Genomic DNA, 16177 nt, shown 5'->3' on the forward strand with positions numbered 1-16177 from the left:
TTGCATTTGTGATGAAGCTTTTTTTTTCTTTCCTTTTCTAATTCTAAGATGGTGGTTGACTTTGCAAATTTTACATACAAGTGCTTTTATTTCACATTGACGTGCCACCTCAGACAAAGGAAAATTTCAGTCCTAGAAGTGTGGGAGCTGTTCACCCCTGTAAACACAAGTTTCCACTAGACCAGACAGGATTGTGAAATGTACATCAAGGGAAGACCAGAGTGCAGGCTGTGTGTTTGAGAATGTTTTTCATGTGAGTAGTGGTGCTTTCAGTGATGCTTCATGAGGTTATTCTCTATTTTGGAGACAAAGGGCATGAGGGGAGGAATCTCTTATTTATCTTAGTGTGTAAAACACTTTCTTTGCAGTTATCTGAGTTTTACCTTGTTTTCTTCTGTGTTTTCCCACTGTCAGTGGGCATGCTGCTTTATGCCTTTTAAGATTAGCCCATGGAAGGAGACAGCATTTTTATTCCTTGAGAGAGGGAAACTGTTGTATGGTTCTCATACACCTAGGTTGTAATGTCCAACTGAGAAGTCTGCTAATAGTCAGAAAATTACTCCTTCCAACCAGTTACCTTTAGAAGTAGGGGAGGATAATATGCAAATACCCTTTTTAATACATCTGCATTAACTGAGAGCTAGCTTTTTCTCATTTTTAACTGTGGTCCTAGCTTCATCATGAAGCATAGATGTATTAAGAGGAAGAACAAACCAGCTGAGGGATGAGTAATGATTTATGAAGTAATTACTTTTCTCGGTAGAAGTAACTTCCGTCTCTGGGGTGGATTTGCATTTTCACTTAGGCTGTTTAAAACTTGCTAGAATTCAGCAAAGAGGTGCTTGGATGGTGCTTGGGTTTTTTTGTGTCAGGGGCCAACGTTTTTGTCCTAGCTTGCCTTGCAGCCTTACAAACACACCTGTTTGGGAAAGACAGTAACTTCTTCGTAATTCTCTATTTTGTCACTTTTATACCTAGGAGCATAAGATTGTATCAAACTGACTCTCTTCAGCTAGCAAACACCATTTTGGTAGATACTGAATCCTTTTAGGCTTTTCATCTCTTGACTTCCATGTATCCAAGTAGATTTTGTTCAGACAATTGAGGTAAAGAACAGTCTCCCTCAGTTTATTATTTCCTGTTGTTTTGTGTTATAGAGGGTACCTAGCAGTGGTGCACTGTGCCTGCCTCAGGCAGCAGTGTCTCCTCACCAGAAAGTGCCAGCCTTTTCCATTTCATGAGTCTTGTGTCTAAACACTCGCTAGCTTTCTTGACCCTTATGTGTGCTGTATTATGTCTTTTTACATGGAGAATAGCAGGACAAAAATGTACATATTTTCTTAGCCCAAGGAGGCCTAATGCCTTATGACATTAATTTTCCTATCCCGTTCCTTATAACATCCTGTGGGCTTTGTCTTAGTCTTCCTCAATGACATGTTGCAGGTAGTTTACTACAGGTTAATTTTCTTGCACAGAGCTTTGAGGGCATGTTGGGGGTTAGTAAAGTCAGTGACTGAGACCCTTGCAGATCCCCAGCTCACAGGTGTTGAGATGAGTCTGTTTGCTCATGCACAGACCCGGTAAGCATTTTTTGTGTGGTTATGGTGTTGCAGTAGAAGTAAATAATTAAACAGAGCTGTGTTTCTTTGCACAAGCTTTTAGAAGCAGCAGTGAGGAAAAGAAAGTGGAAACTAATGGTGTACAATGCAGAATTTGTTGCAGTTATTTCTGTGATTGTGAGCTGGCTACTTTTGCTCCAAAAAGTTAATTTAGAACTTGTCTCAAATGGGCTTATGGATGTTCTAGAAGGCTGTGAACAATATCTCTTGACAGCATTTTCTACTAATACGTTCTAAAACTTTGATTTATTATTTTTAATCTCAGGATTGTAGGTTTTGATGAAAAACATGTGGCACTGAATTATTTAAAAACATTTATTTTGTGCATTAGTATTGCAAAGGAAAAAGGAGGAGCTGTGAAAGGACAGTATTTCAGGTACTTGTCTTGTTTGGTTTTGGGGGTTTTTTCTTCCCCTCTAGTTACAAAAAGGTAATTGCTCAGGACACTATTTTTTCCTGAACGTTCAGCTTTACAAAAACTGCCAGGGCAGGTTTTGATAGCAATTAAGACTGCTTTCTTTACTCTTCAAAATCAGGTTGTGAGTTAGTGATATCCTCTAATTTTCCAGGAAGACTTAAATATGTTATATTCTTGATGAAGTAGCAGTGTTATGAAAGTATCTCTTTATAACAATTCTGATTGAGGTTGGGGTTCTTTATTCAATCAGGACAGGCAGAGATGTTTGAAAAAAAAATAAAAAGGGTATTCTAGAGATTTGTCGAAAAGACAGGCATGTGGCAACATAGTGCCTAACACTTCCTTTCCAAATATAACTGACCACAAGCTAATGAAGTATGACGTGCTGTATTGGATACAGGAGCTGGAGTGCTCATGTCTGGTTTGTCCTTATTTGAGATACTTAAAGCGAGAGATGGATCACAGAACCGGATAGTCTGTTCTAGATATCATGGTGTGACTTTTGTGTCGAGGGATCATTTGCTGTAGTGCTAATAGCCACATTATCCTGTTGTCCTTTATCAATATGTCTTGAAACGTTCAGGCAAATAGTTGAGACTTGACTGCTTTGGTGTCCGGCTGGTTTGCTTGTTACCAAAGTTTTGAGGATACTGCTGTGTCAGAAATTATTCTGACAGGTCTTTAAAGAATTTTCTCTACTGTTCTTCAACTGCAAGAGGAAATTTCACTCCCTCCAACTTCATTACCATTTCCTTCAGAAGAACGTCTCTAGGGCTGTGAATGAGCAAGCTATACCAAAACAAAAGACATCTGTGATTTTCCTCAGCCTCCCTGGTTTCTCACGTTCCATTTCTATTGCAAAGCCCTACTTAGCCTTTCTTCATTTTGATACGCATAACCCTTTTGAGCCTGCTGCCCATCAGTAAAGCAGCCAAATTGCAGCAGAAGTATTCTCATCAAGTACCTGCTAGATTTTCCCCTCTTAGTAATAGAGCGAGAGCCACTGTGTCCTTGATTATTTGAGTCTCTGAATCAATATGGGAAAATACATATTGGGGGAGGAGTTATATCTTTCTCCCATTCCCTTACACTTTGTTTAAAACCTGCCAGCCCCTCTGAGTAATTCATCAGTCATGGAAACACTGACCCTAGGTTTTGGACAGAGAAAGTATTTAATGCTTAGCTTAAAAAGTAAAAGCAAAATCCCATACCCCACCAAAGAAGAACATCTGTTTCTAACTTCAGCTTTTTATTTTTTTTATCTTTCATTTTTTTTTTGTTGGTAAATCTCCCAGACAACAGCAGTTCTGTAGAGAGTTTAAATATGAAGGAATGGCAGGACGGGCTAAGGGCACTTCTACCGAACATTAACATCAACTTTGGTGGACTGCCCAATGCTTCTTCCCCCTCCAACGCCAACCACAGTGTACCAACGTCCAACACTGCCACCACCGACAGCCTGAATTGGGACAGCCCTGGCAGCTGGATGGACCCCGCAATCATCACAGGTAACCGTTTCTCACTCCTTCAGCTCCACTGGCAAACCATCAAATGGGTATTTGGCACAAACTGATTTACATCTGGAAAAAAAAAAAAAAAAAAGAAAAAGTCAGTATGCGGTGGTCTCTTCCAGCTTCCATCCACAAAATCTCAAGGGTCCAGGAATTTTTGTGGAACCTCTAGGTATAATAGAGCGTCACTTAGGCCTTTGCAATGCATGCCCAGGACCTTTGCAGGCAGTCAGGTGCATCAGTGCTTTCCTGTAGGGTCAATCTGTAAGGTGTCCCTTGTGCTGGATGGCATGTCCGGTATGTGCGTCGCTGGTCCTGAGGCACTGAAGGCAGTCACTGGACTTGGTTATTTAAAAAGGGACGTACTCCACTTGTTTATAAAGCTCTCTTTTATAAGGCTGTCTGGCTGTGTCTCCCTGTTAGAGAGGCTGAAGCATGTTTCAAGTAGGCAGAATAAAAGGTGAAGTGTGTAGTGTACTGGCAGCTTGGTGTGGTAAGGTCATGTTGACAAGGATGAAGTTCTTGAGCAGAATGTTTGATAGAAAAATGTGTGTTTTGTGAAGAAGTGCTCTGAGGGTGAACTTTCTCGTATCTCAATATAATGTTAAATATTTTTATGGGCAGAGTAATTATACATAATGTCAAATGCATTTTCTGTACAAACTAATCATGTCTTTTCATTATTGCTTTTTGCTAGGTTAAATTGACCTCCTTCATGGTCAACCTATTGCTTTTCCTCTGACTTGCCTGTATCCCTGTTTTTTCTTCTTTTTTTAGGTATCCCAGCCTCCACAGGAAACAGTTTAGACACTCTTCAAGATGACAATCCTCCACATTGGCTAAAATCTCTTCAGGCCCTCACAGAGGTGGACGGCCCCAGTGCAGCGCCATCACAGACGCACCACAGTAACCCCTTCGGCACACAGATCCCTCTGCACAGAGCCAGTTGGAATCCCTACTCTCCTCCTTCAAACCCCACCAGCTTCCATTCCCCCCCTCCAGGCTTTCAGACAGCCTTCAGACCCCCCAGTAAAACCCCCACAGATCTACTACAGAGCTCAGCGCTGGATCGTCATTAGGAAAGGAAGAAAAAGAAAAAAAGAAAAATAAGACCCAAAACGTTAGAAATGCAGGAAGTGTCCCACCCTGACTCCTCCCCACACCCACCTACCGTTCCCTGTCATATCTTTCTTTCTGAAGAATCCAGTTCCTGATCAAACTTCCCCCCCCAAATGCAATGCCATCACAGGGTCATGACCATTCTTTTTGTTAAGTTTCTGTAGAAACAGTGTTTGAATTACACTGTTTGAAATACTTTCTAACCATTCTAAGAAAAAAAAAAAAGAGAGAAATCAAAATGCAGTCTCAATGCTTAAGGAGAACATTACTGTCTTACGTCTTTTGCACATGAGTATTTCTGCCTAGTGGAAAAGTGTCAATCTGCAGTAGGGGGAAAAGTGCAATGCAGAATCAAATGCAAGAACATAAAAAAGGTATTTAATTTAAATGAAGTTACTGAACATGTGGGGCAAGCAGTGGCCCAGCATTTATTTTGCATTCAGTGTGGCACTACACAGGGAAATTGCTATGTTGGGGTTGGTTGGTTTTTTTTTGTTTGTTTGTTTTTTTTTTTAAAGCAGGGGATTTTATTGCATCAGTCAGAGTTTGACATGAAGTGTGTTGAAAGACAAAACACTTATAGCTATGAGTAACTGGCATGTTGCTAGAGTGGTTTAAAGAGGGGAGAATAAGATTTTTCTTTAATTTTGGCTTTAGATTTCAAGTAAACTTTAATGTTTTAAAAGTATTCACAGATTTAATACCTAGCGTATACGTAATATAATTATAAGCAGCTGAAGCACGAGTGATATTTACTTCAGTCTTTCTGTCTCCTCTGTCAGTCTCTCTTTTTTTTTTTTTTTTAAATTCACCTGATTAGGGCACTCTGGGATAGCACTGCATTGGGGCCACATGATCACCATCAGGAGCAACCTCTGACCTCCTCTGCCTGCAGCTTTTACTTAACCCTGTAGTTTCTGGACGTTTGTGCAGTATTGAAAAGACAGGAAAAAAGAAACAGATAAATAAACATGGTTATAACCTGACGCTAAAACTAAAACCAAGGAAATGTACCTCTTTCTTCAGAATTAAAACTAAAATCTTAAATAAAACAGAAAACTTGATGATGACTTCATGTTTGCTTTTTGGTTTTTTTTAACCTTGGATTTTTAATTAGTGCATCTGGTAAAAAATGTATGCCATTGCATGTTTGGGATTTTCTTCTTATTCATCTAAACCAGAACTACTTTATCACTGGAAATACTGCTTTGTATGGTAACTTCTGTATTGAAGGGTGGAAAAAGCATAACACTTTAAATCTTTTAAAGGGATTCTGTTGTCTTTACTGATGGCAATATCTTGAGGCAGTCAGTCTGTAACTGTTATTGGTGGTATCCTTTTAAACTGAAGCACGAAAATCTTGTTTATATTTTCTGAATTAAATGCCATGGCACATGGGGTAGATAGCATGCAATAATATGCCTGAAAGTATGGCAGAGGATTTGTTACGACTCCCTGTGTTTGTCAGCAGCCTTGCATAAAGGTGTAAAATACTGTCCTTGCACAACAGGGCATGAAGAGTTCTTGATGGGCAGAAGGCCTCCAGTAAGACTTTATATTTGCAAGCAGACATATTTACAGCCTGCAGCCTTGTGGCTGACCTGCTGATTGATGTAGCTTACAAGGGTGGCAAAGAGCCTGAAATTCTAAGGATGCCTGGTGTAAGCTGTACAGTTCAGGCTGGCAGCCTTCTGAAAATGTTGGCTGCTGGCAGGGGCAAGGAAGGGAATTTCCACTGATGAACTATCAAGCCAAAAGCGGGATGGGGTGGGGTGAGGACTTTCTGGAAGTGGGGACAAATGCTGAATCAGCCACTGGACAGAGGAGCAAAGTCTTCAATCTGCATGATGTATTTCTAAATATCCTGTTATGCAAAGCAGCACTTGGAAACTACATACTTTTGCTCTTCTCTCACTTGCATTGCCATTTTAGTGCTGTGTTTATTACTCTGTATTACGAGCCTGTATGTGCTCTTTCTGAACTGTCAGCGTTGCTGTAGATGAGTCATGTACTCTGGTTACTTGTGGGAATGTGCACACCCTTTCATGCCAGTGCTCCCCAAAAAGTAAACTATGTTTTTGTCACCCAGCCATCTCCTGTAACTGCTGGTGGTGGGAAGAGAAGTGCTGCAGGCTGGAATGGCCTCATCTATGGCGGTGCCTACTGGTGCCCCTGAACTGGGGGTGCAGTCCAGCAGGAACTGTCTGCTGGAGGTGCTAGTGAAGATATAAATGAACTTTGGTTTGGAATTTTTTGTCTCCTTCCACAGTTGCTAGGCATTTTTCCACCTTTAACATTTTGTTTTAGAAGAGTGCCCTTCCTGACCCTGAAAATTAGCAAGGCTCCCCAAGCAGCTCTAACTGCTTTCTATGTACCATAGCAATTTCTGAAGCTGCTGCCTTCTTCAGTTTTTTACTTGCCCCTTCGTTGCAGTGTAGGAGGTGCTGTGGCAACCCTGTGCCCATGGTGTGCTGCCACTGGAAAGCAGGCTTTAGCTGCTTGGGAGACACTCACTCCCTGCTGCCATGCAGCAGATGGTGTGGTTGGCCTACCAACAAACCCTTAGCCTTCAGGAAAAGCTTTGCAACTACAATGGCTTCTCCTCATGATGCTGCTTTCCCAAGACTTCTTGGTGGGTAATACTGGCATTACAACAGTAAGGTGTATCAGTGATCAGATTGATATGTGCTGGGTGCAGCTGTTGTTACATTTAGCCTATTTTTGTGTACTGTCTGATGTGGATTCTGCATCCCCTCAGTTGGGAACCAACCTGGTGTTGCACTCTGTTCAACTGTGTGAAGCTCACCTGTTTTTTCTCCTGAAGTTTTGGGGTTATTGGCTGGGGGGAGGAAGGTGGGTTTTGTTTTGTTGGGTGTTTGTTTTGGGTGTGGATTTGTTAGGGCTTTTGTTAAAATTAATTGATGAAGTTTTCCTATGACGAGAAACGTACAGGAACATTTATTGAAGAGAACACCACTGTGATGGTCTTAGTTCATGGTCTGTTGGTTCTTATATTGTATGGATACTTGCAGGTATTTCATGTGTTAAGCGAAGAACAGTGCTTGACTGAAAGGCTGGTGACCCAGGACTGGTAACACTTTTGGTAGATAATGTCTGGAGAAGGTAAAGGATGGGCCAGACTTCTCTTCCAAAATGTGTATGAGTGTGTGTTGAGGGAAGGAAGGGGATTGTTGGTTACGGATGTGTTGGTATAAGAAACTGTGTGGCATTTTTAATGAATTTACAATTCAGGTGTATTAATTTGAGGGTGAGCAGTTCTGGATTAATAGTAAGGGTTCCTGCCCTATGGCCTCCCCCACCATCTTTTTAGTATCAAACAAGGGAATTCTGTTTTTTTAGATACAGCAATGAATAAAGTGTCACCTTCTGGCTGAGGTGAAGAGCCATTGCATGAATTTTTTCTTTTAAAACCTAGTTGGAAATCAAGTGTCAGCAGGTAGGTGACGTTGTAAATGCAGTGTCTTGACAGACCTGTTTTAATCACACTTAAAATAGGAAAAAAAACAAGGAGAAAGAAAACCACTAAAAAGGAAAAAAAAAAGAATGCTGGGAAAAAAAAAGTGAAAAAGTATTAAGGAGAGCCACTTGCAACTGGCACGTGCTCAGCATGCACCGGGTGACTGTGCAGTTCAGTTTTCCTCCTGCTGGGAAAGCTTTGGCAGTGCCCTGGGCTCCCTGTGCCTGGCACCAGGAGCCGGGTGTCAGCCGGTGCCAGGTTTTGACCCGGCCTGCTGACTTGAGCAGCAGCTGCTGGCGCTGAGGGAGGCTCTGGCTCTGTGCTGAGCTGATCTCAGGTGAATTCACCCCCTGGCAGCCCCTGCCTCCTGCAGCCCCTGAATCGCTGTTGCAGTGCTGCTGCTGCTGGGGCAGGCACTTGAGCGGTGCTGGCCGCAACCAGCTGGGTCCAGCGGGACCTTCCTTGTCCCCGTTTGGGGATTTCCTGAACTCAGCTTTTGTTTCTCTTTTCCTCCATCATGAACTCTGTTGTCCAGTAAGGTTGGTTTTTTTTCCCCTGAGATGCTCATATAATCACAAACATTGAAGATGTTGGATTTTAGGGAAAATGGAGGATGGTTTTGGCTTTGTGGTTTTGTTCGTTCTGTTCTAGTTTGGAGTTTTTTATGGTTTGGTAAAGTTGTTATGCTGCTGAGATTTCTGGCTTTTTTTTCTTCTGGTGAGAGAGAAATGATCATGCATCAGTTTCCATCCTTATGCTTGTAAGGGAGTTTAGAAAAATACACTTGAAAAGCTTGTGATACCTGGGTGCTTATTGTTCATCCCTCTCCTCAGAAAGTGTGGAAGTTGCAGAAGATCGCACGGCAGGTGTTGCATTGCTTGGGGCTAATTCCCTCTGGGAAAAGCTGTTGTGCTGGGGTAAAAACTCACTGCTCAGAGCTGAGGTGTGTCAAGAAACTGAGAGGTGGCAGGCACAGGGCTTGAAGGGTTGGTTGAGGGACTGGGGTTGTCACTGGCCTGACTTGAAGGGCTTGTAGGTACTTGTAATGTCTTGAGGGGGATGACCTCTCCTCCAGTCCAGCTGGAGTTCTCAGTGTGGCCAGAGCATGTACTGTGTAAGTGGTGTTTGGCATGAAGCTGGGCTTTGAGTGGTTTTGCTTTACATCTCCAGTAGTGTGTGGCTGCATGGCCAGCTGTGGAAGTACTTTTCACGTCACTGGTGTATGGTCATGTTTGACCTGAATGCAGATACAGGAAATGAAAGAGCTTGCGCTCCTTCCTCTTTGCCAAATCTCAGAATTTTTTTCCTTTTTGGGAATGTTCAGCTGATAGCCACGCCTAAAGATTCATAGGTTTTTCATATATTGTAAATTTTTAAGATACAGTTGTATGGTTTTCCTGCCCTCATGTTTTAGAACAATAAGCTAAACCTTTTGAACACATTCTTGAAATTCTGTTTAGTCTTATTCTTGAAAAGAGAACTTCTGACATTGTCTTGTTTTCCATCAGAACTTGAGACATAACAAGAAATAGGGTAAAGAAGCCCCTGGACCAACTTCAAGGGGGTGACCTAAGGGTGGGTTACTGGGGCCACTGACCTCCTAGTGGATGTACCTGCTAGATATACTGAGTAATTGCACTTATAAAAATTATAGGAATCCTTCATCACAGGTGCATATACAGCCATATCTGTGCACCCAAAAGCTTTAATTGAAGAATTGCTTTTTCTCTTACCACTCTTAATATTGTTTGAAAAGTTTTTGTATTTTGATTCCAGGCAGCAATAGGAAGGAGCTCTTGAGTTCTCTTAATAGTTGAGTCCATAAATAAAGCTTCTAAAGAGTAAAAAGGTGAAGTATCATCATAGCTTTGCTTTGCAATGTAAGAAAAGGCATAGCCTCAGGATGCTGTGATCTACATGCAGGAGTATTGTTAATGAGCGAGGTGTTCATCTTCCCTACTTTCTGGGCTTTGCCTTTGCCCCAGACATACTGCAGTTATGTTTCTGTGGCAAATTGAGGGCTCTTCAGATGGAAATGGCCATACAAAGTTGTTGCCATACAAGTTCAGAGAGCTGGAGGGACTTGTGGCACTCAGAATTGCTGCATTGTGAGGGTTTGAGGTGAGTTGGGTGACCTGGCAGCTGGAGATTTTATACTGGCTTTACTGACGAAAAGTACTGGTCTGGGGTGGTCTGATGCAGTGACTTAGGTGTGGAAGTCATTTGAACAGAGGTGGTATCACTGCAGAGGAAAACAGTACAGAAAAGTCCTTTTTAATCTAAAATCTGTAGGAGAATGATCTGCCTAATATCTGATGGTCAGGAGGATCCATCTCCTGCAACACAGGTGAATCTTTCAGTGGGACAGAGGCATCACATAGTTACTGTTGTTGTCTCCTGTGAAATCCTGCTAGATTGCTATTTCTTCTTCCCAGTCCTGAGACTTAAAATTGACAAATAATGTGTGTGTTTGAGGTGCATGGAGAGAGAATGAGACTTGCTCAGCTCTTTACTCTTCTTACTTACCAGCACTTAAAATGTTACTCTAGAAAGCTTGTACTGCCAGAAGGTGGCCATTCTTTTCAAGCTCACAATGAATGTGTTTTTAGAATTTCATGTCTTTAGCATTTGGATGTTGCAGGTCCCAGCATTAATCTTGGCCAGATCTCCAGAGAGTCTGAGACTGCTAAACAGTCATGGGAGGCTGGTACACCAACCTTCACTGGAGAATTTAAAGTTGTGACCAAAACTTGTTTAGCTCTTTCAAAATAAGCATGCAGGCTGAGGTTTACAGTGTGGAGTCTGAAGCTTAAAATCCTGTTTAAAAAAAAAGAACCAACTGGGAGTGCTTTGTTCAGACACTCAGCAGAAAGCTACTGCTTGTGAGGTTTGCCTGGGGCAGAATGAGCAATGAGCTGGCCTTGCAGCTATCTCCATCCCTCTTCAGATGGTTTCCTTCAGTTCCAAGGTTCAGTTCTCTGCAGGATATTGAATGTATATAATTTAAATTAAAAAAAAAAGGTGATATACGTGGTTCAGTGAATGCTGGCTCCAACAGGAACCTCTGTGTAACATGGCAAGGATGCATAGGATTATAGTCTAAGAGGTTTTCTTCTTCCAGGTTACAAATTACTTAAAGCTTCTATATAGTTGCCTTCCTCTCTCCTCCTCGTTTGGTAAATAAATGCAAACTGTGCTTCTTGTTGCCTCACTGATGGTGTTTTCCTGAGTTGAAGCTGAGTGTGGCTCTTCACACTTTCACTCAGTTCTTGCTGTGCTGGTCCAAGGAGCTGAGGCAAAGATTAAAGGACAGATAGGGATACTTGTAGTAAAGCTGACTTCCTGCCCTTAACCCATATTTATTTTCTTGGTTTCTGCTACTTGAGATGACTTTTGTGGAAGACCTGGCTGTGTGCTCTTCCTTGCTGGAGAAATTTGGCTAAGACAATGATTTGGGATCAAAGAGTTTTGTTAGGAAGCTGAGCTTTGCATACATGCATTAAAAAAAAAAAAGTCAGGAAAATGTTACTCCAAGGAAACTTTTGAATTTTGTCAAGTAAATAATTTTTAAAATATCAATTGCATGAAATGCTTGTTTCAAGTTGACAGTTTTCTCTGTACGAAAAACTACTGTGTCAATTTTTTACTGAAAATGCCAGCTTTTTGTCATGACACTTCATGTGAAGTTGCTGACAAATCAGCAACTTTCTGGACATGTTTGGCAAAAGATTTTTATATCTGCGATGTGCATCATTTCAGTTTATAGTGAAAGCAGGTGTCAATCTCTAATATTATGTAGCAAAAAATGACATGTTTGGTTTTAAAGCCTCACTCAGATCCAAAGAACAAACTGAGTCCCAAATGTATTTTTGAACAAAAATCTCTTTGGAGAGAGAGAAGATTGCAGTGAGGTTTTTTGGATTCATTAAAACATAACAAAGGAGAGGAACAGAGGAAGACATAGATAGGAATGAGACTTCTCCTATCCTATTCAATTTTTCTTTTGAACAGTTTACCTTGAAACAGGATTATTCCCCTCCCTGTGCATTAGACTTGGCTGGAAGAAGAGAGAGGAAAAGGTAAGGAAGAGAAAGGTAAGGTTAGGATGTGAGCTGAAGGGAAGCTCAGAGCAGATCCTTCCCTGTCCTTTCTAAGGCATCAGTTGCCTTAAGAGAATGAAAGATTTTTCTTCCTTCTCGTGCAGTTGCTGGTAAATGGCACTGTCAACATCATCATCTTCCAGGGATCTGTAAAAGTTTATCACCCGCTTCCAGACTTCCCATAGCTTGGTCATGTGAAAAAAGAAGTGACATAGGTGAAATTGGAATAGATTCCTTTATTATTAGAAATAGAAAAAAACTATGTCCCTAGCCCTCATTCCAGGGAAAAGTGGCAGTGGTATCCACATCTACCATCAAACCTCCTCTTATCACAAGGAAGTGCTAAATTGCATCTTTTTAAGACATCTTTCCTTGAAATGTGATGCAGATGTTGACAGAAATGAAGTCAGCAGACTAAAACTCCCAGCCTTTGTAGCCCGACTGTATGGGTATCACATTGGATCCTTGAGCCAGCAGGGCATGCTGGGGTGCTCGTTCTTATTGCCAGCCCCATGCATGGTTCTGGGGGCTGCCAGCCCCTCCTCTGACACCGCAGCACCTCCTGAAACACCAGCAGTGTCTCTGTGCAGACCTGATGCCACAGTCCTCACCGAGCCCCGTGTGTGCCCAGAGTGCCTTGGGCATAACTGTGTCCTGGGGTGCAAACAGGGTGAGGTGTTTGCTGCCTGGCCAGGCTCTGCATATGCTCCTGGAACACGCCCCTGGACTTCCACCCAGGAGATGCTGGATAGAAATATAGTGTCATTGCTTTCTGAATGCAATTGATGGTGCTTAAGTTAGCTCTTTGGGTTCTGCTATGGGTCCTGATACATGTGATTTGAATTTCCAGTGCTGGAGAGAAGAGATGAAGAATCCCCAAGAGGTTTGTTGGGTTTTGGGTTGGGGTGGGTTTTTTTTTTTCTTTCCTTTTTGCTTTCTTTTCTTTTTTTTTTTTCTTTCAGAGGGGGTGTTGTTTGTTTTCAGATGTGCTAGGTTCTTTGTGTTAAAGATAAATCCATGTTTTCCCCTTGACTGGCTAGCTTTGCACTCTTGCCAATACATCTTCCAAGTTGAAGATTGTCCATATAGAAGTGGGGGGGATATGGTGACTTCTGAATGCCAACAAAAAAACCCTTTAAGTCTCCATCTATATTCAATTAATTGTAAATGCTTCCAGATATCTAATCTTATTCTTTGTTCCTGGTAACTGTTTACACTTTCAACCTTTAAAAGAGCCCTAAACAGAAAAGCAGACTCACGTTCAAAACTTAGAAGTCTACCCATAGACTTCAGGTTAAGCTGGGGCTGCTCAGACCTGACTTTCATCAATGATCAATTAAGAAGTTTATAACCCAGAAACTCCTGTTTGAAATGTGCACTGCTGGGCAGGGGAGGGAAATAAAAGGATTATATTAAAAATTGTCTTTCGGCATGAAGTGTCAGGTTTTCTCCATCTGAAAACCCAGGTGCAGTCATTACCTCTTCTGAAATGCTTTCCTGAGCTCAAGGAGTTAACAGCGTTAAAAGGGAAAAAAAAAAAGAAAAAAAAAAAAAAAGGAAGCGGAATGGCAGTTTAAATTCTCAAGCCGGCGTTCCAAACTTGCTGCAGAGCCTGTGTTGCTGCAGGCCCGCGGGCTGCGGGCAGGGGTGGCCGGACAGGCCTCTGGCCGCGGGCAGGTGGCCGGGCGGGCCGCAGGCTGTGGGCAGGTGGCCGGGCGGGCCGCGGGCCGAGGGCAGGGGGCCGGGCGGGCCGCGGGCTGAGGGCAGGTGGCCGGGCGGGCCGCTGCCCGGGGCGGGGCCGGCCGGCAGCACCGGCTGGAGCAGCGCCTGAGCCTCGCAGCGCCATCTTTCCAAGGGCACCTTCGGCTGCTGGGATGGGCTGCTGGAAAAGGCAAGCGGGACAGGACATGGTAAGGAGCCTGCAGCGTGCCCAGGTGATGCTGAGGCGGGGCAAAGGGAAGCCCTGGGCCTCCGGCTTCCCTCCCCTTGGAACAGAGCGGGTGCAAGGGTTTCACTGCTGTGGGGGGAACGTCAGAGGGTGAAGCAGGGCACTGACTGCTCAGCTGTTTTACAGCTGGCTGCTGCTGCCTCCGGCCAGGCTGGGAGCAGCTCTCGGCCCTGTGTGAGGAGCTTGGGAGGGCAGCGGCAGGGAGTGGTGCTGAAGCGTACCTTTGGAAAGCCCGGTTATTGCAGCCTGCGAATGCGCCTGGGAACACGGAGCTGGAGACGGCCGAGAGGTGGTAATCGCGCCGGTGGTAGTGCTTGAGTCTTCCGAAAGCATTCCTGCCCCTCTCGGCGGTGGAGGGGTCGCGCCTCCGTCCTCTGACTTTCCTTCTCTGCTGCTGCTGCCTGCGGGCGGTGAGAGAGGGATGCTCATGCAGGTGCTTGCTTGGTGCTCAGTGCTCTGACTTTTATTTGCTCGCACATGGAAAGATCTGTATGTTTGCATCCTAAGGCAACGCTGTCACCCAGTGGTTTTTACCCTGTTCCGCTGTTCCCAGAGGAAAGGGCTGGTGCTGTTTCAGCCCTGCAGAACAGGGTTGCAGCACCTAGGGAAGAGCAGGCCTGTGGGGAGAGGTATGGTTGGTGCCTGTTGAAAGACTGAGATGTTCTCTCTTGCTTGCAGGGATTTTTGTTTCTCCTTGTGCACTTCTGATAAAGAGTTAGGCTCTCGGTTAAGGTGTATTCCTAGGCTGCATGGTCCCTGTTACTGTAATCCTTTGCCCGGGATACAAAAAAGGCCTTGCTGGACTGTAGGTGTATGCCAGGAAAACTGGGCAGTGCTGCTGCAGAGATGATTCTCTGTGACTGTGGTCCTGCTACCTCTGTTTGTCCAGTCCTGCTTCCCACCATGACTGTTCTCCCAGCTATTTCCAGAGAAGAGTGCTCCTCCTTTCCCTCCACAGCCCTGGGCTATGTGCAGACAGTTGCACTGAATTTAGCCTCAGAAAAGTGATACTCCTATTAACCAGCCTCCAGGTACTGTCTGTTCCCTTCTTCCTCTGATAATGGGGAGCTTTTTGTAGATCGCCAAGCTAACAGAATCAAAACAATTGAGGTTGGAAGTGACCTTTCAAGTGACCCCACTGCAATGAGCAGTGACACCTTCAACTACATCAGCTTGCTCAGAGCTCCATCCAATCTGATCTTGAATATTTTCAGGGATGGGGCATCTATAGCCTCTTGGGACAAATCGTTCCAGTGTTTTACCACCCTCATAATATAATCCATTTTCCTTATATTCAACCTTAGTCAGTCCTCTTTCACCTTAAAATAATTGCCCCTTGTTCTATCATAACACACCCTTCTAAAAACCTTGTACCCCTCTTTCTTGTAGGGTCTCATCAAGTACTACAAGACTGCTGTAAGATCTTCCTGGAGCCTTTGCCAACTCTCACAGCCTTTCTCACAGAAGTGCTCCAGCCCTCTGATCATCTTTGTGGCCTCCTCTGGGCCTTACTCAAACAGATCCATGTCTTTCTTACTTTAGGGACCCCAGAGCTGAATGCTCTGCAAGTGGGTTCTCACCAGAGCAGAGCAGAGGGGTAGAATCCCCTCTCTCACCCTGCTTTGGATGCAGCCTAGGATACAGTTGGCTTTCTGGGCTGTGAGTGCCATTGCTGGGTCATGTCCAGCCCCTCATCCACCTGCACCTCCAAGTCCTTCTCAGCAGGGCTGCTCTCGATCTGTTCATCCCTAGGCTGTATTAATACCTGGGGTTGCCCTGACCCAGGCACTGCACCTTGCACTTGGTCTTGTTAAATCTCCTGAGGTTTCCATGGCCTCACTTCTTGAGCTTGTCCAGGTCCCACTGTATGGCATCCCATTCCTCAGACATGTTACAGGAGCTGCAATCATCAGCAGCAGCATTCCCACTGATGGAAACCCCTTCCACAGTCCTTGGCTTTTATTACCTTTGAGTACCTTGGCTT

At 43.8% G+C, this 16177-nt stretch overlaps 2 protein-coding genes and 1 long non-coding RNA gene across 10 annotated transcripts in view; 2 read left to right on the forward strand and 1 right to left on the reverse strand.

Annotated features, from left to right (window-relative positions):
- The window catches only part of CNOT4 (CCR4-NOT transcription complex subunit 4), a 76610-nt gene extending 70873 nt beyond the window's left edge, over positions 1-5737 (forward strand). For 3 of the 5 annotated variants that reach the window (XM_064419876.1, XM_064419877.1, XM_064419878.1), the window contains 2 exons: positions 3333-3545; positions 4326-5737. In XM_064419876.1, coding sequence (XP_064275946.1) covers positions 3333-3545; positions 4326-4627 — 515 coding nt within the window. In that variant the 3' untranslated portion in view covers positions 4628-5737. The remainder of the gene's footprint in view (positions 1-3332; positions 3546-4325) is intronic. The other 2 variants (XM_064419879.1, XM_064419881.1) reach the window with 1 other exon arrangement.
- Positions 1904-14843, reverse strand: LOC135300435 (uncharacterized). The gene is made up of 2 exons (XR_010362315.1): positions 14415-14843; positions 1904-3617 (listed from the first exon to the last, which is right to left on the reverse strand). It is a non-coding gene; the product is annotated as an uncharacterized LOC135300435 (long non-coding RNA).
- LOC135300433 (solute carrier family 23 member 1-like) overlaps positions 13795-16177 on the forward strand; it is a 31811-nt gene continuing 29428 nt past the window's right edge. The window contains exon 1 of one of the 4 annotated variants that reach the window (XM_064419887.1): positions 13795-13886. Coding sequence is in view for 1 of the 4 variants with exons in the window: in XM_064419883.1 (XP_064275953.1) it covers positions 14120-14155 (36 nt within the window). In the remaining 3 variants the exon portion in view is untranslated. Of the gene's footprint in view, positions 13887-13991; positions 14156-16177 lie in introns of those variants that run through there. The other 3 variants (XM_064419886.1, XM_064419883.1, XM_064419885.1) reach the window with 3 other exon arrangements.

The sequence above is a fragment of the Passer domesticus genome, chromosome 5 (genome assembly GCF_036417665.1).
Source record: "Passer domesticus isolate bPasDom1 chromosome 5, bPasDom1.hap1, whole genome shotgun sequence".
In the NCBI taxonomy this organism is placed as follows: Eukaryota; Metazoa; Chordata; class Aves; order Passeriformes; family Passeridae; genus Passer; species Passer domesticus.